This window comes from Halictus rubicundus, chromosome 2, assembly GCF_050948215.1.
Source record: "Halictus rubicundus isolate RS-2024b chromosome 2, iyHalRubi1_principal, whole genome shotgun sequence".
In the NCBI taxonomy this organism is placed as follows: domain Eukaryota; kingdom Metazoa; phylum Arthropoda; class Insecta; order Hymenoptera; family Halictidae; genus Halictus; species Halictus rubicundus.
In genome coordinates, this window is record NC_135150.1 from 13,118,849 (window position 1) to 13,141,258 (window position 22,410).

Consider the following 22,410-nt stretch of genomic DNA (forward strand, 5'->3'; position numbering starts at 1 on the left):
TTAAAAATATGTAAAAAGATGCGTGGGTTATTACGAAATAATACATTAATGTATCATTTGTATGTTTAACACAGCATTGTGTTTTTTTGATAAATTATTTTTATTGTCTATACTCTCTTATTAACATATAATTATTATAAGATAATAAAAGTATTAATTCTATATAATAGGTACTATAATTGTGAAACCTTTGTTACAATATTACTTGGGAAAAATTTATTTAGTAAATTGTAGGATTTGGCGTTATTGATTTGTAATTAGCGAGTGGTCATAAGGGTTGGAAAATCAGATTGAGGTGCAAACTTGGGAGTGCCAGACATGAGTATTCATTAATAACCACACCCTTTTATTTAGCACAGACACAAAAGGTATTGAGACAGGTTGTGTGCCTTTTAGGGTTTCAGTTACAAGTATTCTCTCAGCCAGAATGTATCATAACATTATTAGATCTTTAATATAATCAGTTTCTTTAATTAAATGAAAGAAATTAAAATTGTCGACTTTAACATACACGACTTGACATTGCATTCTTAATAATATGTAAGTATTGTAGAATGCATAAAACATTTAACTTCATTTGAACATATTTATAGTTACTTCCTATTGTGATTTTAGTATGTGATGTACAAAATTTTAAGTGACACGCGTTACCAGTTACACTGTTATTTCAAATATAAAAACTTATGTTATGTTGTATAGTTTTGAACTCTATATATTTATTTAAGACAAAACATTGTTTATATTCTATAGAAAATAGAACAAAGTTATTTGCAATTGATATTATTAAAATTATAAAAATGCAGAATTACGTGGATAAAATTATGTGTGTGGAAAGAATATGTTTCCATAAGCTTAATGAAATAACAAAGAATTTTCAGCTGTCAAATTATGAAGGAGACAGATGAACCGACTATCGCATCATTTTTGTCTTCGTCATCTTTTTCACCGTGTTCACCTAATGAAATAGCTATACGTCCAGGAGATTGTGTTGAAGGTGGTGTTGAAGAATGGTTGGAAGATGAAGCATTACCGGGATTTCGTGTTTGGCAACTTGCTGGCATAATCCTTTCTATTTTGCTTAGTGTGCTGATAGCACTTTGTTGTTGTATTCGATTCAGAGTACCGCGGACCAAGCAAGAGATAGAGGCTGATTACATTCGAAAAAAAATAACAAAAAGTTTCAGACAAGAATTATCTAAAATTAGTAATGTAGAGATGGATGATATGGATTTGAAAAAAGGTACAAATGATTGATTCGAAATGAAACAGCAAAACTTTTATTATCTTAATCTAATACATACGTTGTTCTGTTATTAGCGTTAAACAAAATTCAAAATAAATTTGATATGGAAAGTGACGAGGTACAAAAAGAACATCAAGAAATGACTCACAAAAGCACACAACATGGATTACGATCAAGATTCAATGCAATGTTCAGTATAATGCATTTTACTAAACAAGAATATACTGAAGCTGATATTATAATTTAATGACTTGTACAGACTGTTATATTCTTATAAAGTGGCAGTAAAAATTAGATTCGCTAATTGATAATTAGTTTCTCAAAGTAATCATACTGCTGGATACCCTGTTTAAAATGTTTGATAGTCATGTTCAGCATATATATGTATATAATAGAAACACAATATATTAAACAGAATAAGTAAACTCTACACGGTATTAATTGACTAAATATAATCTTTATTTGATGAGTATAATACAGAAATCAAGTTACTTTACATGCAACAATAATCTACTTCAAAGAATAATATATCTTGGAAAGCACTTAATGGGACTATGATGTACATTACCTACCGCATTATGTTTTATTTAATTATGCTATTATCTGATTAGTACTGTTAAAGGTGCAGATTTGCCACTATTATTAAATAAAATAATAGTTTACAAACTATATGCAATTAAACTGAAACTTTTACGACAAGACGAAATCACAGTAAAAATGTTGTGTTGCTGTTAATGATTAATAGAGCACCGATATATTTGTCTCTAACTGATGTTGGATTCTTAACACTATTGTTACAATTATAATGCATATCAGAAATAAAAGTTGTAGATAAGAAAGTACGTTTCTTATTGTCTCTCTCTCTTTCTCTCTCTCTCTCTCTTCTTTCCCTTCTTATAAAAAAAGGAAATATTCTTGTGGGCTACGTAATCTAACATACAAAATTTTATTATTGTATTTACGAAATAATAAATTTTTGGAAATATTGTGAAATGAAACACAATGAAATACAAATATTTATAAAAAACATTTATTACTCGATAAATATAAAATGAGCATTTGTAATCGCAAAACTGAATCAAATATAAGTTTGTAACAAGATCTTGTTACATAGAGAGCATTGAAGCATAAATAAACGAGAATATGAAAAGACGTAACAAAAAAGTCAATGCTTCTAAAAAAATATTTTCAAACTCAAGGAAACAAGTGTAATAAAAATTAAATTCCTTCAAGCTTTAGCAATAGAGATTCTTTGTAACTATAAATTATATTAAACAATATTATTTCTCATAGAGAAATAAAAGTTGTAGAGGAAATATGACAAGTCATATACACAACACTCGCATGTATATTTTACACGCACGCATATAGGAATGATTCAATTAATCATAGTACTTTAACTATCTTAATGCTTCATCCATTTCATAAAATGAATTGAAAATTAAATTAATAGGAAACTCGACATAAAGTTTATAAAGAGTTAATCTAAATTCTTAACATTGTACAACACCAACTGGTGTATTCTTCTCCATATTTTTAATAATATCACATAGAGTAGTTATTCACATGGAATATTTCAATTGTGTTTGATGTACGTTTTAAAAATTCTAGTATCATCAGAAGGTCGTATGGATCAGTAAGATTTCTTTTTAAGTACACTGAATTAGAAAAAAAAACATAATCGTTAAACAAGAAAGTTCCAATAAAAAGAAAAATATGTTTAAATAACTTTTAATGTTTCCGTATGTAGTCACAAATATTTGAAAACATTAGTGTGTAAATTAAGTACTGGCGTTTAAATGTTATCCGCGTTATTTGCTTTCCAATGTGAATTATGTGTAATTGACCGGAACATTTTTTGTAGGTTTTTTGTTTTTTTTTTTGTATAACAAGAAATATATACATATATATAGTGTAAATAAAAACGCAAATACTTAGTTTACAACCTGATGTATACACTTCTAGGAAAAGATAATAATAGAAGCATAAATTTAATAAAATTACACTATGACCGATGTTGCCTCATTAGATCCATACCGTAATTTTTTTTTTTATTTTCATTATAGTGAATTTCTACGAATATTGCTATAAGTAGACAAAATGGTAAGAGACACTTTCTGCACGGAGCGGAAGGTACGTGTTTCAATCTACTCATAAATTAGGAAAGTTTTAGGAAAACACTTTACGGACTAGAGGATCCCACAGACATATAATGTACAATATATGTAGACATCATTTCCAATGGGACTTACAAATCGTTTCACATTACACAAAACGTATGCACAGAATGAAGGAATTCTACTTATACTTTGTTCAAGATCTAAACTGCATGCGTTCTGTCCGTACAACCCTACTTGTAGTATTAAAAGGGTATAGACTGAGTTTGATAGACACGTGTAACGATGATCAGGATACCTCTAACTGATGAAGATTGGGAACTCACTACGAGGTAAGAGGTTTCTTCATAGAGCTTTGACCAAATAGCATTTATCGCAATAATCGCGCTAAAATGGCCGATTAAGCGTACCTTCACGAGATTTTGTTTCTCCACCAAGAGAATTTCATTTTCGGGCTTAAATACTGAAAACTGATTACTGTTTGTGGGATCAACGATAAAATTGGTAAAAAACTTCCGCAGCTGCGACTTTTTGGCTCCTCGTCTAGTGGTTCTGTTACAGTTTCGCTTATAATGTTACGGTGAGGCGTGGAATATGGATACGGTGTCGACAGTGGATTACAGGTAATATGTACCTCTCCCATATTCCATTTATTCCGGTTGTCGTTCGACTCGTTTCCTTGCGTGGTCGCAGAAAGATATGAGAAAGGTACCTCTTTATCTGTGAAAGTGATGGAACAATTAGAAATGTTAATTATTCGATTATTTGATGCCAGGTCCTGACTTCTACAATGATTCGGTGTAGAATTATCTAACGTGGAGTTCGATAGGTTCATCGACTTCAAAGACGCTTTCCTATAAACTTTCGACCGTGTGAGGGGTTTAATTGTTAGCTGCGGCGATGATACTGATCGTATAGAGCGGGGATTACTATCTTTATAAATATCCATGTTGTTTTGTGTAAATTGACAATCGTTACCGTCTATATTTAAGCACTTATTCTTTACAGATATATCAGGATTTATGCGGTAAGGAGTGGGTGTAAGTGGACTTACAGGTTTTGCGACATTCAACACAGTTGTTTCTCGGGTAATCAGAGAATTTTCTATAGTGCACTCATTCGATTTTGTTTCATTATGTTTTATGCACTGATTAGATACAACACCATATTTTTTGTAAGTGATATCAGATTGTAATATACGGTTTATAGATTCATTTTGTTTCTTTGTCACGTTTACGAACTCGGAAAGAGAAGAAAAGTTTTGGGAAAGGACAGGGGTGGTGGTGTTGTTAGCACGCGCTTCATTTGTTCCTAACTGGTTAGGTCCAAATGAAGCGTCCATGAACCCTCAGCTTGGGAATCTTGAATAAAATGCGCAGGTCAAATCGTAATTCTTGAAACGGCAATACTGAACGTCCGTACGCAACCAGTCGCTCGAACATTTCAGATAGTCGGTTTGATCCATGTCACGTGGACAGCTGGCTGCCACGGACTCTTTGTTAGCGAAGATGGTGACAACGAATTTCGTCGGTTTAAATGTGTTCAGCACACGTCGTATTATCTCCTCGTATGATGTTTCTGGAATGTTACTCTCAAATGATACGTACGAGAATTCTGGTTCTGGAGTGATGTGGATAGTCATATAATTTCCCTGTAAAAAGTACAAAATTGGTTTACTGTCTCAAACTAAAATGATTAAAGCATTCACTGTCGAGCCAACAACCACGGAAATTACAAAATAACTAGCAAAGTAATCTATTTAATGGAATGAAAAGTGAAACGTTAAGATTTATCATGGTGACTAGTCTTACAATCCTATTGTATCTCGTAGATCCTCTAAGTTGCTATACTCAATACATGAACACAATAATTAATTACTAAATCTGGACAAATATTGTCACATTACACCTATGTACGAATGACAAGACAGTCAACGAAGTTAAGTATTCTAACTTACACTTTTGTTCACTCCGTTCATTGAATATCCACATGGCTCAAACAAGAAATCATCTATAATCATATTCGGAATAAGTTTGTCGATTCCTGATTTTTGAGTTGCTTCGTCTGCCGAGGTACAAACGTCCCTAGTAAAGATAGCCATAACTTCTGGATCCAAATGTGTCATTAGAATCTCCAGAGTTTGATCTGGTTCTGCAGGTTCGTCGTTAATTTTCTCTCTATTCAGAGTGTATAAATACCAACAATCTGAATCGACAGAGCCCAAGCAATAAGCTTCTCCATCTAAAAAAAAAAACAAATTTATGTTAAACATTTCCTAATTTGTAACGTGAATCATTACACTATTCAATAAATTTTAACCTTTAATAGACGTTAATTATAGCTATTGGTGAATTTTGTTTTCAGAAGAGTTAATTTTTTTAAGAAATACAAATTTTCAGATTTAAAGAGCTGTTTTGCTTTATTAGCAATAATTATGCAGTTTCTTGTTACATGAAATTATTCGTTGGACCTCCTGAACAAAACATCGCCCCCACCCCCTCTCCCTCCGAGAACTATAGGCTCATAGCGCATTTGGTGTGCATAAATATGTTTAAATAATGATTAACAGAAATTAAATAGCGTGGCACAATGTGCTGAGCGACATGGAGGACGATCGTCGCGCCAACGTTGAATACCACTGTCGATACCAGCACATTTTACCAAATAATTCCTATCATAAAAACAAAACATAATTTCGAACTTTCATTAACGTTTTCGGCGGAACAAAGATTCGCTCTACCGTATGACACAGATTTTCTTCAGTATTTTCAATTTTAAAAAATTGACGTGTTTGGATCGTCATGTTCACTTTAGTCGTTGCTTTAAACATCTCTGTATATTCGGAGTATACAATTAAATTCAATCTCATTCTGTTTAGGAGGATCCAAAGGATCACTCTACGTGAAATATAAAACTGCATAACTACCATTGCTAAGGTGAATAACATCTTTGAATTTGATAATTTGCATCTTTTATATTGCTTTAAGAAGCATGTTATAAATTTAAAAACGGCAAATATATGTTTACCAGGGAAAAATGTATCAAGCACTGCAACTTCTTTCTCAAATGCTTGATGTGGAGATATCTGCAACTCTGGCTTCTTGTAATTCTTCCTCGAGTAGAACACATTCTAGAACAAACAGAAGCTACATGAAGTTTAAATTCATTTTCCCTCTGTTTTCGACATTCTTTTTCTAATGGAATAAATATTTCATAAAATGTCGTATTGGAAAATGTGATTGGTGACATGCATTAACACACAGAGTAGGCTAAGGAACAATTATTAGTGATATTGGGCAAATGTATTCCATGTACAGTATCATAGGTAAGAGAGATCAATAAACCAAGAGGTAGAGATGTATCCTGTATACTAGAGGTTTCCTATATATAGACACATCACTTATCCATGCACTAGGTCAAGTTATATAGCTAAGTACTTTTGACTTCAAATGGCCTGCAGTTAATGAAAATTTCTATGGGTGAAAGTTGTAAAAATCTAATTCCCCCTGGTATGTGTGTGCCTCATTGGATTTAGAATGTAATAATCGTTTTAATATTAACTAATAATTGTCGGTATACGTTTTTAAAAACGTATTATATAATTCGTACAAAATCAAAAATTGTCGTATTTAAAATATTTCTGGACTTTATGCGTATGTAAACTAATTGCAAACAGAAAATACAAACTTCCACTTCCTCCAAGCCAGTATATTCCTTTACAAGCTCCAAAAGTGGCTCCAAACATTGAAGAGGTGTAGTTGTACCACATGTCTTCAGAATAAGCCTACGCTTTGATAGGAACATGCTGCTCTCACTGAAAAAATAAAAAGACATCCTTATGTAATTTTCAATATGATTGTTGTATATTGGTTAAACGGTGCTGATTAGTAAAAATACATCAAAGTTTGTTTGGACTACTGTGAAGAATGTTTGTCCGTTTCACCTTATTACCTAGTATTAAATGCTGGTAATTTTTGTCATATTTATTTAATTCCGCATAACTGAGTTAATTTTTAACAATAATTGTCGAGATGAATTTCAATGCAAAAATTTGTATTGTAGGTAATAAATTACAATATTCTAATTTGCAAAGCCTATTAATATATTTGACTGCAAACCAAAATAGTAGTTTTTTATTAGGTTGAAAAAATGTTTTGACTTCTAAATTTTTTATCGAATTAAACTATACATTTATTAAATTATAAATCGAATCTATATAGCATTATAGTAAGATAACAGTGAATATGTATATAATAGATGTAAATATTTTAACTATTTATATTTAATAAATAATTTAAATGAAAAAAATTCCCTTATTCCTTTACCTTTCTTTTTTAATTATGATATTGAAGGTATGAAATGAGGGAAGCAAGAAACGATGTTGAAACGAAGTTATCATTCATCAAAACAATTCCAAAAAGAGTAGTTCCGATCTCTTAAAAAATAATTTTATCAGAAATAATGAAGGTTATCACAGAATGAAAGATATTAAAAGACATTTACTTGGCCTCTACTGTAATATTATTTTTAGCTGAAAATTTAGACGGTATTAGAGGCGCGGATACAGATAAGTCGAAATACATGCACGGCAAAATTGTCGTAAATAGCAAACGAAACGTGATAACGAAACTAGGATAAGGGATCCAATTGCTGTGGGGGTACCAATTACTGTGCCTCTATTAATTGTACTTATTTTTAAAGCATAATGAACATTAGAAAAGATTCTAATTTCTAATGATTCCCAATGATTTCTAGATTCTCTTTTCTAATGTTCATTATGTATAATATCCATTATCAAAAAATTCAATATCTCTTTTTTAACATTCATTATTCTTTAAAAATAAGTATAATTAATACAGGCACAGTAATTGGTACCGCCACAGTAATTGGGACCCCTACCTTATTATGAATAACTATGGAAAGCATTTGATTTGTTTGCGTGTTGATTTAAAACGGAAGTAAAGAAGGTTGAATTTTTTTTCGTTTCCCTGTCGAATAACATTTCTACACACATTTTGAGGGGTTGTCGATCGTTGATATTTGGTACGGACCCTAGATTTTCTATGTATAAATGGCGATAAATGAAACGCACGAGGCACGCTATTAGTGGAAACGAAACATAACGATAAGCTGGGGACAGATAGCGCGGTAAAGTAAAGTGACCACAGACAAGATACTGATTGGAAACGATAAAATGCAAACAAAAATGAAGAAATGTAGGGTGAGGGACCCAATTACTGTGGGGGTGCCGATTACTGTGCCCATATTAACTATACTTTTTTTTAAAGCATAATGAATATTAAAAAAGTGATGAAATTTTTTTAAATTAAAATCAGTTAATACAATGTGTTCAAAAAATGTTGTATTTCCTTGGAAGGGGTGATTCCAAAGGCCATTTAAAGTAACTTCTTCCTTTGCGAAAATGTTTTCCGCGGCTTTGTTAAAGTGTTTTGAATATACTCCTCTTTCGAAAATTAAGTGGAAATTAATTAAATGCGCTAGACAATAAAACACTTTTGCAAACGGAAGATTTACCAAAAAATTTACTCAACAGATGTTCTAAAATATATTTAAAAAATTCAGAATTGATAAAAAGTGTGAAATAAAACAATTGTTCTCTTTATTCGATGAAATTGTTCATCGTTAGACTACTGATTTTACGCATCTATGGCAAAAATGATCAAATACAAAAATGTAAAGAAATTAGAAGAAATTTTCTTTCTGAAAGTAGGAAATACACATTCTCATATTTTTTCCGGTCCTTTTAGATCCTTCGACGAACCATCTATCGAATTTCTGTCTGATTAATTAAATCATAAAAATATCTACGCAGGATCACCGGCAATCTCTTTGACTTTCCGGTGTGGACAACGAGAGATGGTCAGAGCTGGAACAGCGATATGCAGAATATAGAGTTCGTACAAAATAACGACACACGGTGGCAACGAATCAAGGAAGTAACGAGACCAATAAATTCTTGCCACCGGCCGACACTCATCGCGCGGCCAAGTGCGGCAAGAATCTCTCGCGATGTGGAAGTTCAAGAACGATTCCTCGAGGCTCGAGCGAACGTGAAAGATATAATCGGTGCGTTTTCAGAGCGGGTAATAAATGTAACCGAGAGATCGTACGAGAGCCACGCGAGCCTAACTATTACATAACAATAGAATTCGTAAGTGCATTACACTTGACGGCGCGGCGGCGGCGGCGCGGCGATGCGTCGCGATATCGAGCAACGGATTGTCGCCGGCCGACGATTTCAGCTAAAGTCTACTGCGTGGCCAGAAAGTAACAACACTTGCGATGCAAACACATCCTCCGACTTATTCGCCGGACATAATTTTCGAATTTTCATTCGCATTCCAACGGGCTCTTACAGTTGCATAATGTAAACAATCAATTTGTCGAATGTGCACGCTTCTTCCGATTCGAAAAACTTTTCTTCTTTTTCTTTACATTTTCTTAACCCATTTGCATCATAAGGAAATATGGAAAGAAGGCCTTTATCACCAAACTTTTTTTTTTAATTACATTTAAGTACAAAAATGACTAGAAGTAAAAGAACTTCATATTTCAGAATTATAAGAAAAAATAAATTGAGCGTATATATACGCTCCGGTGATAGTGACCAGGAACATATACGCTAATGATGCAAATGAGTTTAAAGTGTGTCTGCAAAAGAGTTTGATTACTGTTGATTTTCTGACATCGCTAACGCGATATCTCAAGATGTAGGGTGAGGGACCCAATTACTGTGGGGGTACCAATTGCTTTGCATATATTTAGTATACTTATTTTTAAAGCATAATGAATATTAAAAAATATAACATATACATAATATATATATTAACCGATCTTAATGGAAAAGATTTAATATCTCTTCTTTAATATTCATTATGCTTTCAAAATAAGTATAATTAATATAGGCATAGTAATTGGGCCCCTTACCCTAGCCGTGCGGTAAACTTCAAAGTATATTATTATACTATCATGACTATTTTTGAAATTAATATTCGAATGACTCACTTCGATTGATTCAATTAATTCAGAATCATTATTCAGGACAAAATTTGAATACCAAATAGGTTTGCTTCACAATAGATTTAAATTAGACTCAAATTAATTATCTAAACAATATAGAACACAGCCGATTAACTTGCCAAAGGTTGCCGAATCGCTTGAATTATGCAATGCCAGTTATTTCGGTTAATTTGATAATTACGATGGCAAAAATGGAAATGAAAAAGTCCTGGCTGGCACAGCGCTATCTCGTATTTTAATTGTCCTCGCAGGAACTCCATTCGGTAAATAATTTCTTATTACCTCCGATACTGTTGACAATTAAAGTAAATGAAGTGCAGTGGCGGATTTATACTTCCGCCGCCTAGGGGCTACCTCTACACTTCAGCTCTTCACTCCCTCCTCGCTCCCTCCCTTTTACGCTTTCTCCCCGTAGGTTTATCAATAGCACAAAGCACAAAATCATTAGTATACCCGAAATTTTGTTCAACTTGTTTGTTCGGTCCCACCGAGATTTCTCTACATTTAGTCAATCGTCGCGAGGCAACAGCTGCATAAAGTTAAAGCTGAAAGCCATAAATAATGCCCTTCTCCGATTTCTAGCCATCCTTCGAAAACTAGAAGAATGCTAATTCTCGAGTGGCCGTACGCACGGTCCTCGAGGGTTTTATAGCTGATGGCATTGGAAAGTGGCCATAAAGGTTCAATCCGGGAAATCCTCGCTCCGCGTACCACCTGCAATGTACCGGAGGTCTCGGATTCGAACAAAGCGGGCCTTATGGCCCGCTCAAGCGTCGACCAGGCCAAGAGCGCAACCCCTCTTGTGCCACACGTGCGCGTGCCCCTTAACCGTCGTCACCGGACCCAAGTTTAGGGGCAATAAATTCGCCGCGAGCCACTTAGGCTAAATACTCGGGCTGTTCCGGGGTCCTGCAATTCGTTTTTTTTCCAACTTTCCTGGTTTGACTTGTGGGTGGAGACTTCCTCCTCCACCGATGAGGGTTGTCCGGAAGATTCTTCCCCTTCAGGTCAGCCAGCGAATGAGAATGACTTTTCCCCCAAATTGGGATGATTTCTCGGCACCACCGAGGTGACCAGCGAGCGGACCCCGGGACAGAAGTTAGGCTCGCATAGACTCGGACAGAAGTTAGAATCGCATAGACTCGGACAGAAGTTAGACTCGTTACTCGGAGACTCGCATAGAAGTGAGACTACATTCGTCACTCGTTAGAAAGACTAGACTCGTTACTCGGAGAATACAGAAGTTCGACTAGACTTCGTTAGTTACTCGATCAGACAAACTCTTTACTCGGAAATTCTTCCTATTTCTTGTACCGCGAGAGTCTACTGGCTCCGTGAAACAGTTGCCCAAAGTTAATTCCGCAGGCAACAATTGTTATTTGTTACGTTATAATAAAACATATTTAACCCGAACGAAATAATTCATTGTTTTTCAGATATGGGGGCATTCTGCATTCCACTCCCGTAGGCTTTAAATGATTTCTTGTAATTTCACACAACGTCATTCAAACACGTTATTTTTATGTTTAAATTGGTTAACATTTTCATTTATTTGTTTTTATTCTTGTGCCTATGGTACTTTTTATAAAAATTTGCCGCCCGGGTTATATCCCCCCCCCCCCCTAAATCCGCCACTGGTGACGTGGCTCTTCTATGACGTAATAAAGAAATTTTCGTTTATCATTATTACTGTCGCTATTACCATTGAAAGCGAAAAGTGTACGTACGAGATTAAAGTGTCTTTTTTATCGGTCAACTTATTACTGGCTTGTTGTTTCACGTGCAATTAATATGAAAGTTGCGAATGACTTATTAATAGAAAATCAGAGAAATCTCTTAATTTATTGAAACATTCAGCAAAAGCCAATTCACTTGTATTAAGTTCCGCTAATATAAATTAATGTAGAAATGTGAGACTTTGCATAAACATCCGCAGCCTACTGATAAGTTAGGGTCAAGGGATAAAGATGTTTCCAGTCGTTTATTTTATGATGAAAGTAACTGATGCCTTTAATTAATGCTTGCCGATTAACAAGAGAGATTCCATTATCAAGTAAGGGAAAGATACTTTCAATTCGTTAATTTTGCTATTTGTAGAGTGTCGAAAGGTGGTATTCAATTTTCACGCTGAAAGTGTCTTGTGGTTTCGATTCGAATTTTGAATTCGAGAAAATTTTACGAAATTTAGGTCTCCACTCCGAAGAACCAAAAAGTAGCGTTAAAAAGAAATCGTTCGATGCTTTTACCGGGGTTCTTTATAAAGCTGCGAAGTTTTAAAAAGAAAAATAGAATATTCTGGTTCCCGAAGTTCCTCGTTAGAAATAATCTATGTAGCTATTCTTACGACGTGTCGTTGCTAAACGACGTACGATTACTATATCGATCAGCGGTGATCAATAGCTTTGCCATTTTATTACATAAAGTGATCTCAAAGACGCAGTACTTTCTAATACTTTTTTTAAAGCTTCTCCAAATTAGTGAAATGCTAGGAGAGGTTTACATCAACAGGCATTAAGAGCTTTTTCATTTTATTGTTACCATAATGAACTTTTTGAATTTTCCCCTATCCTGGTTTCATTATTTTTACCTGCGGAAGTCTATATTAATTATACTTATTTTTAAAGCATAATGAATATTTAAAAAGAGACATACAACATATATATTAACTGATTTTGATGAAAAAATGTAGTATCTCTTTTTTAATATTCATTATGCCTTAAAAATAAATATAATTAATAAAGGCACAGTAATTGGGTCCCTTACCCTAGCCAGGCTTCAATCATTGTACTATATCAGAACGGAGCTTAATAATTTTCTTTCGAGTAACAATCTCCGAAGAAGTCAGTTTGCAAGTAAAATTCTTATTATTGTCGAACAATTTATTAAAATATTATTTATCGTTTAAAGAACTATTTAACAGCTGTCGGCTGGTTGAATCGAGTAGAACGCTTTTATATAAGACAGTCTCGTTAAAGTCACGATTGCAACTGCTACTGGTAATAGTCTACTAATGAGTGTGCTAATGGGTCTTTTAATCTTTGGAATGCCGTTATATAAAAGAGAATTTCAAATACGGAGGGGAGAATAGATAACGCGGAGGAAAATGGAAAAGGTCATGGAATATCTGAATGAGCGACGTGGAAGGAACTGGAAGAGCCTAAGGCAGTCCTATGGTCACCAGATCAAGACTTGTTCCCCCACTCTAATTTCCCCTTCTACCGCGCTATTCCCACGATTTCGCCGCGGCTCGGTCACGTGACGCGTTACACGTCTCTGTTGTGCAGACTCCGGTACTGGCAGAGAGAGGGTAACTTTTTCCCCTCCATTCGTGCTCCCTCCCCTCATCTGGCGACACTGGGACAGTCCCGGGCAACGAACTACACCTCGATTTGATGGTTCAGCCTATGACAGTATTTTTTCCGCTGACGTCACATTGCCCTCAGCTAAACGGGGCTGGCCTAAGGGATGGTTTGGCTTGATGACTCATTTGTTTTGTATCACTGACTAATGCGTCCGAGTTTATGGCAAGATTAGTCAAATCTGGCTGATATCTAACACCGGTACGTCTGTAAGTTTGATTTTCAACAATATTTATTCTGTGAACGATAAAAATTCCAGTTTGAGTCAGAAGCGCGGACCTAAACCCGGTGTCAGGAAAATATTATTTCGTTATCATTTGTACAAGGGAGCTCGAGACATGTTCCCAGTGCACGCCGTATTGTGTCACAGCCAGAGCCACTATCTGACAAGGAATAACAGATAATAGGATCAGGGTGCAGCCGATCATCGACTTTAGATATTGTTTAGAGACTGATTAAAATTTTTGTGAAACGTCAAAGGCAAACAGTGAAACCTCAGACCGAGAGCCAACGATTACTTTCGAACAGATACAAGGCATTGACTGACTGACATGAAACTTCGACAAATATTAGACACATCAAACGTCCTTTGGTCTCTTCCTGCGCATCCTATTTACAAATACTTCGTTTTTTCTGCGGTATAGGGTAACGGATCCTAATACTGTGGGGGTACCAATTACTGTGCCTAAATGAATTATACTTATTTTCAAAACATAAAGAATATTAAAAAAACAGGTATTAAATTTTTTCATTGAATTTTTCATGTTATGCATCTCTTTTTTAATATTCGCTATGCTTTAAAAACAAGTATAAAGAGTAGAGACACAGTAATTGGGTCCCTTACACTACTTTGGAACCGTCTTTTACTTAAAATGGCATAAGAGTTAGAATAAACTTTTTAATATTAACAGTACCGGACATCCTTTTCTTTTACTATGTGTTGACGAGTAGGAAAAGAGAAAGTATAATAATTAACATTCAATGTTCATTCAAGGTTAATTATTAACGAAAAATGGAATTTCTGAAAGAAAAAGAAATTTTTTTAAGATTTCTCAATAGAAATTGAGACTTCTCGCACAATTTGCAGGACTCGTAAATATTCGAATGTCTCAGAAGGTTCTTCGATACCTAAGTGAGAAATTTCTCGTCGCCAATGTACTAATTCCTCGGCATCATTCGCCGTACACCGATTTCCAGCTTGACTTCAGCGAAACATCATTCACGATAATATTTCTTTAGCGATGTTATGGAAAATACTGAATCTTAATTCTTCGCAAAGAAATGGCTTCCCGCACGTGATCGTATAGTTTCTCAGCCCATGGCCAAGCATAATTCACCCGACGGTCTCTCGCCGAGATACGAAACTTGAGTGCAAGACAAAAGAGTAAATATAGCTGCTCACATACTATTTTTCTCAAATTTAATTTCCACGTTTTGTTCCTGCGTTAATAATATTGGAGGGGGGTTCCTCTGACAAATAGGATAAGGGACCCAATTACTCTGGGGGTGTCAATTACTGTGCCCATATTAATATTACTTATTTTTAAAGCATAATGAATATTTAAAAAAGAGATATATAACATATATATTGACTGATTTTAATGGAAAAGAATTTAATATCTCCTTTTTTTAACATAGTAATTGGTACCGCAACGGTAATTAGATTCCTTACCCAAAATGCTAGTTAAATTAAATTAAAAATAGCTGATATTATATAAAAATCGAATAAACTCTATGAGGTCTTAACAATTTTGTATGGAGTTCGATAAAATGCTATTTGAATAGTTGTTGTAAAACGGAAGAAGATATCTTCAGTAAACTGTGATAATTTACTGATAACTCTATTCATTCCTATTACTTGGCACTGTTAAAACAATGCGGCAAGTTTGCAAGTGATTGTAACACATGCCTAGATTAGATTGCTATTCCTTAGAAGCATAACAAACTGTCCGAGCAATTAGAGGCCTATAAACATATTTCTCTTATCAGTCACTAAATATTGTTGTAATGAGTTCGTGCCGAGGATAAAAAAACGGATACACGTTGTTTTTAAAATAACGTATTCATTTTGGACTAGATTTTTATCCCGCACTTGGTCGCCGGCCGAACTAACATTAGGCGACTTGTTTTGTGTGGATCCGCGGTTGTAACAATTCTAGAGGTGTGGTCGGAACCTTAAGATGTGTTAACCGATAGTTAACTTGTGTTACGATGGTAGCCGATAGCTATTTCGAAGGCCCGTTTGGGGGAAAAACATCCCTTTCCGAAAAATGCCGAAGACGGCCGAAAATCCGCGAGTGAAGTTACCCCGAAGCAGCGCGACGACGCGGGTCTGCATGGCCCGCCGCAGATTTATGGCCCTTGGCCTGGTTACGGTCCCGATGGAGGGTACCTCGAGTAGGTAATAAGGGAAGGACGCGACGTGCCGAAAACACCGCAAGTGTTTGGCACGTGTGGCACAAAGGATGCGGACCCTTGACCGCTGGCCGCTGATGGTAACCATCAGGCCTGCGAAAGTCCGAATCCGGGACCCTACGAAGCGCATGAAATTCTAAAGGACGGGCCCACGGATTAACTTTATGGCCACCTTTCCAATACTGTCAGCTCGAATCTTCGAGTGCCGTATACGACACTCGAGGATTAGCATTCTTCTAAAGTATCGAAGGACAGTATAAAATCGGAAAAGGGCTTCCAACGATATCTGGAGACAACGTGAAAATACGCCATAAACATAAAACTACGGTATTCTAATGGGGGCCGCGGCATGCATCCTCTCGGAACCGTACAATTGTGTTACGTAGATAGCGCCTCAGATAGCGCTGCATAGTTCAGTGCATCGTAGAAGAATAGCTTTCCCACATCTTTTTTTCAATTAAAAATTACAGCTCCCTCGGATAACAAACACTCCCGCGGCTTCGAACAATGCGACGTCGACTACACGGGGACTTTTCTTTTTTAATGTCGACATTCGTTTCCATTGAATTTACATGTTTGGCATACCTTTACAAACTTATTTCAACGTGAATAAAAAAATTAAAACTTATGATCCAGCTCCGTTCAAAGAATAAATAATGCAAATATGTACACAGATTGTTTACATTACTTCATCATGGAAGTATTCGGCTACCTTAAATATTACACGAATCTGTGAACTGTGTGACATTCTTTTATACAAAATTTGGTAATAATGATCTACGCGAAGTATTATGTAAAACGTAACAGTGTTCCGTGTTATGTGCTATTGAAATTAATTCGTTCGATTGTACGAGTGGTACGTGCAAATTTATGAACGTTTATGTAAGATGTATTACCTGAGAACATAAGCATCCACGTGCTCGGTTCGGCAAATGCTGATGATCTCGCATCGCACGATCTTCAACAAGGATTGCCATTTTCGCCTGGAAAAAAAAAGAAAAATATATAACTGTCGTTGTATTTTCAGGGGTGAATAAAGCACATAAAAAAAGATCGATTTCATAAAAATATATTTACGCGATAGGGTAAGGGACCCAACTACTGTGGGGGTGCCAATTACTGTACCTATATTAATTACACTTATTTTTAAAGCATAATGAATATCAAATTTTTTTTCATTCAAATCAGTTAATACAGATGTTATATATCTCTTGAAGTATAATTAATATAGGCACAGTAATTGGTACCCCCATAGTAATTGGGTCTCTTACTTAAAGCGATTTCTTTGAAAAATCTTAAGTGGGATCATCTTCGTCTATTGCTAAACACTAACAAAATATTTTTTAATAGGAGCCAGAACATTAAATTACAATCTGAATTCGAGATTTTAAAAAATGTTACCAAAATATGGTACATGATATTTTTGTACGATTATTTTTGGTACCTTCCTTCTTTAGAAATAAAAAGCGGACCATTTTGGATTTAAGATCGTATTCGATGACTGAGATTCTTTCAGAACGATAAAGTTAGAAATATTGGCTATAGCAAATACTTCAAAAAATTATTATGAAACTATATATTTTGTAATGTTAATAACAATTACCTACTTAAGAATATATAATTCTCTTGCATTTTTTGTCTTTATAAGGTTTCTTGTTTAAATTTCGTTACTGACCTATAGTTTAATATAATTTTACATTTATTTCTTACAATAACATGTTAACGATATTTTAATAATTGCTTACACTTGAATTCAAGAAGAAGCTTCCTGTATTAAGAAACATTATTAGGTATGATAACGAGGTATGAAAAAACATTTTATACGAACAATAACAACTTCCTCCCTCCTGAACAAAACAGATATTAACACGCGTTAATCTGATAATTGAATCACATGTCGTTTACAAAATATCCGCATAGATAATTGTAATCGAATCAATGTATCAATGTTAAAACACAGAGATTCGAGCACACAATATGTATTTCGAACTACCGAAGGTTTTTCCGGGTTACGCGAGTTATCATTTCCAGATAAATGAACGCAATGATAATCAAAGGATCTATGTAATCATGGTAATTGTATCTTTTATTTTGTGGATCTCTTCACTACAAATTGAATGAAAACTACAGTGAATTTTATTAAAATTTTATATCACATAATTATTAGAACGTTTTTACGTTACCATTACTTGAAACTCTTCTGATAATTATGAAAATTACTGCAATCGAAAATGATCGAATCGTTCAAGTTGAAATTAAATAATATTGTTAGACTAGATTCAGGGAAAGCAACATTAACAAGCTCGAGAGAAGGAAAGAATAATTGAGATAACAAGTTCCAGGAAGCGTTGATTAGGAAAAACTTTTCTTTATCCTTCGCAATGACTAATTCGTCTGCAAATGTTAATGCGTCTATAATGCAAAGAAAATAAACGATTTATTCGAATGAGATATGGCGAACAAAAAAGAAAGTTTACTTGAAGTTTCTCTTACTCCGAATAATCGGAACTTTTACCGACATTCAAATACATAGTGTAATAATTAGTAATAATGAGACTGCGGATCTTTAGGCAAAATAAAAATTTTCTTCGCCAATTACAAGGTACTGGAGCCAAACAAAAATTTGTTTCTTCATTTAATACTGTTAACAGGATAAAAGTATAGTGTTAATACTCTTCCATTCTTCTAATGTTTCTACTGCTTAGAATTGCAGCTACTTATTTTTGTCATCAATGCATAAAATCCGTAGTCCAGTAATAATCTATCGCTCATTAATTCTACTTCGTCCGAGAATTCAAATCAATTGAAGTATTCGTGAACTACGTTTACTATGATAAGCATTCGAAGCACGAGATCCGCACGTGTACATGATATAATAGATCCTCCAACTTTATCTTTTCATATTTAAATTTATTTCGTACGCCTGAAACCCCATGTTATTTATCCACTCGAATTTCCTGATAGGGTAAGGGACCCAATTAATATAGAATATTGAAAAAGATATATATATATATATATCTACTGATTTTAAAGAAAAAAATGTATTATCTCTCTTTTAATATTCATTAGGCTTTAAATATACATATAATTAATATAGAAAAATATAATATAAAAAAAAACTATCGAATCACATGTATCGCGACGCGTGAAAAGTCAAACAATTACAATTGCAACAACGAATAGAAAAAAGTGAGATTTGTTGATCGATAAATGTTGTTTATTGTATTTCGGTCGTCTACACGTGCCACCGAAATAATTACGTAATATGGAGCAATGTATAGCGAAAACACGTCTCTCGTGAAAATATTCGCGTAGTCCGCGGAACGTGCCGGAAGTACGCGCGAAAAGGGAAGTTGTGCCAAAAGTGTGATTCGGCACGGAGAACAAAGTCAAATTATTCGCAGCTTCCCCTTTCGCGTTTATCGATACTTGCCAACGTACCTCGATTCGTCTAATTACAAAAATATACGGTATTCCTGACGTAGCACGTTTTCGAACTGCCAAACTTCGCCAAAACGTGACGACAATTAGTTAGTCAACCTTCCGATAAATAAAAAGATTAGAAGCAATTGCAGAGGTTACAATCGTTATCTTTAACAGTGACAATAGCAATGATCTTTCAGTGAAAATGTCCACGAACCCTCAAAGTAAAGATGATATGTACATATATAAAAAGTTAAAATTAAAAATTAAAAAGTTAAAAAAAAAATGGTATGCGAGTAAATACAAAAATAACGATAGTCTTGTAATAGACTGAATAAATATATTTATATGACTGTCGGTCGTTGAGAATTTCGCAAAATTAACGTATGTCGATAATGTAGTTAGCTTTGTTAGTTCCGGTAGAAAAAATCCTTTGCAAAACAGTTTGCAAAGTGAAATGACCTTGAATATGTCACGTCATATGCGTTCATATGTCAAAAATCAAGTACATGGTGCTTATACTGTGCAAATTTAGTTTCCGAATGGATATTGTACAATTATTAAACATTTTAACGGAATAAAAATAATTGTTTAAAAAAACTATTTGTCGTATGCGGTAACTATTATAGTTATAAATTTACGGAAGTCACAGGTAATGGAAAATAGATTCTTTAAACATTTGGTACAAAAATAATTAAATTCATGCACTTTCAGATAACAATAATCTTAATCCATTTCAATTTTTATTAATTCAGCGATCTCGCATCGTGTTCACCGTAAGGGACCCAATTACTGTGGGGGTATCAAGTACCATATATAACATATATGTTATATGTATTTTTTTAATATTTATTATGCTTTAAATATAAGTATAATTAACATATGTACAGTTAATTGGGTCCCTTACCCTATGCCAAATTGGAGTCTTAAATTAATGTAAACGTGAATTTTCTTTATATTATTTGGTTTTGTTATGCGCGAAGGGAACTTTTCACGAAGTTCGCAAGTCAACAAAGTTTACGTTACAAAATGTTGTGTTTTCCATAATATAAGTAATAAATAATATCAATTTATAATAACACAAAGAAAGAAGAGTTATACTTATGTCGAAGCATTACGTATTTACAATAACTAGACTTTCATTTTCAAAAATGCAATAAATCATCGAATGGATTTGATTTCTCAATTATAAGACATCGCCTGCTACCGTAGATACTGTCATTAATGTTCGGGCACGTAAATCAAAAATATCCGCGTGTACTTAATATGAACAATAAACGTTTCACATTGAAAAATATTCTATACCTCAATATTCGTGAATTATCAGAATTTTCGTGAAGCGTTGAACTTGATGCATAGCGTGAGCCCACATAATCGTCAATAGTTCGTATTTGTTTACATTAAAACAGTAGCAGCAAGGTATAACGAGAGAAACTGTATATCACCCCATACCGTAACAGTGAGTCGTATTACACCGTTCGAGAACTAGAAATGTGTGTTTATATTTTTTTGTAGGAGACATGAACACATCAAATCAATTATTGGCCGGATCACGTTCGAATAGTCATAAGTTTCTAGAAAAAGGGAGATTACATCGATGCTTATGTCTATTTATATTCAATTTAAAATGAGGAGATAAAGCGATGCATATACATAACAGAGTCACGTAGCGTCACTTTGAGCGGTCGGTATTACTGGAACGAGAAGGTGGGCGCATCGATCTTCGCCAAAAAACACGACATATACACGCTACTGTTCAATTCAATCTATTCAATGTTAGCACGTCGTCGGAAGATGTTTTTCCTCCCCGAACGGGATCACGCTTTCGTTTGTATTTACACGAACGCTCGAAATAAAGCGATGCCAGTTCCCATGCCGAATATCGCAAACAAACGTTGTTAATCTTTCGAAAAGGTCGACACATGCGAAGCATTAATTCTCACGCGAGTGTTGGGTTAAGCGCACTAATGATCACTATCAGAACAATTACATCGCGGGGTGCCGGCGATCACAGTCATGGTTACCAAGCCGGTTTTATTTGATCAAAACATTTATTTCGATCGAACTGCGTGTCATTGATGAATTTGTAATATTTACGGTACTTCGAGCCATGCTAATCTCCGATACGGAGGTGCCTGCGATCAAATGTAATTAGAAGTCGCAGGATTTTTATTGAATTTACGCGAAGGTGGACGGTCCGCAAAGACGACGACGACTCGTGGCTAAATCACGCGCGAGCATTCTGTGATAAGTTTTCGAAAGAAACGTGCTCGAGTCGGTACAGAGTTCGGAGAGACAGTTGGTTAGATTTCGGGTAGATAGTGTGCTTCAACTTACTGAGGAATCTGCCTGAGATCGCCCTGCTTTTTGTTTATGCTACTGTTGCTTGTGAACCAAATTTCAAGGAGTTTCTCCACACCTTCGAAGAATTGCACACTGTCGGTGCTGTCGTCTTTGGTAGTTGCCATCCTCCGGAGGCACAGAATTTTATTCACAACTGTTTTGTACGCGGCGACAAACAAGAGTTTCTCTTTTAAGTTTGTGTTTCGCTCCAAATGTACGACAAACCACTCTTCGCACCGAACTTTGCTTTACTACTGAGAACAAGTGAACGAGCAATCATATTGGCGGTGGTTTCTGTCCTTCTCCCTCTCCTTTGCGTGCGCAATATGGTGGTTTCTATCTTTCTCCCACTCCCGTAATATGACGTCCCTTTTTAACTACCGCATTTACGCTAAATGCGTGAGCCAACCTTTCTACCAATCATAATCCACGCCGAACGCATGCGCGCTACAGCTCACACCATTTAAAA

General features: G+C 34.8%; 3 protein-coding genes across 3 annotated transcripts; 1 reads left to right on the plus strand and 2 right to left on the minus strand.

The window, feature by feature from the left end:
* Positions 1-293: 293 nt before the first annotated feature.
* LOC143365308 (uncharacterized) lies at positions 294-2,082 on the plus strand. Its single transcript, XM_076805374.1, has 2 exons — positions 294-1,240; positions 1,318-2,082. Exons 1-2 carry the CDS (start codon positions 889-891, stop codon positions 1,488-1,490), a joined length of 525 nt encoding a protein of 174 aa, XP_076661489.1. The 5' UTR covers positions 294-888; the 3' UTR covers positions 1,491-2,082.
* Positions 2,083-2,776: 694 nt separating this feature from the next.
* On the minus strand, positions 2,777-4,702 carry LOC143365306 (uncharacterized). The gene has a single exon (XM_076805372.1). It carries the CDS (start codon positions 4,700-4,702, stop codon positions 3,773-3,775), a length of 930 nt encoding a protein of 309 aa, XP_076661487.1. The 3' UTR covers positions 2,777-3,772.
* Positions 4,703-4,708: 6 nt separating this feature from the next.
* On the minus strand, positions 4,709-22,347 carry Samdc (S-adenosylmethionine decarboxylase). Its single transcript, XM_076805371.1, has 6 exons — positions 21,936-22,347; positions 17,072-17,158; positions 7,048-7,174; positions 6,388-6,490; positions 5,318-5,601; positions 4,709-5,011 (listed from the first exon to the last, which is right to left on the minus strand). Exons 1-6 carry the CDS (start codon positions 22,064-22,066, stop codon positions 4,709-4,711), a joined length of 1,035 nt encoding a protein of 344 aa, XP_076661486.1. The 5' UTR covers positions 22,067-22,347.
* Between the last annotated feature and the right edge of the window lie 63 nt (positions 22,348-22,410).

Excerpts from the sequence above, each read along its gene's own strand:
- LOC143365308 (XM_076805374.1), top strand. The coding sequence starts at position 889 with ATGAAGGAGACAGATGAACCGACTATCGCATCATTTTTGTCTTCGTCA. Across the intron at positions 1,241-1,317 it reads TGATATGGATTTGAAAAAAG|CGTTAAACAAAATTCAAAAT; the intron begins GTACAAATGATT and ends TTCTGTTATTAG.
- Samdc (XM_076805371.1), bottom strand. The coding sequence starts at position 22,066 with ATGGCAACTACCAAAGACGACAGCACCGACAGTGTGCAATTCTTCGAA. Across the intron at positions 17,159-21,935 it reads GATCTCAGGCAGATTCCTCA|GCGAAAATGGCAATCCTTGT; the intron begins GTAAGTTGAAGC and ends TTTTTTTTCCAG. Across the intron at positions 6,491-7,047 it reads CTGGCTTGGAGGAAGTGGAA|AATGTGTTCTACTCGAGGAA; the intron begins GTTTGTATTTTC and ends TGTTTGTTCTAG.
- LOC143365306 (XM_076805372.1), bottom strand. The coding sequence starts at position 4,702 with ATGGACGCTTCATTTGGACCTAACCAGTTAGGAACAAATGAAGCGCGT.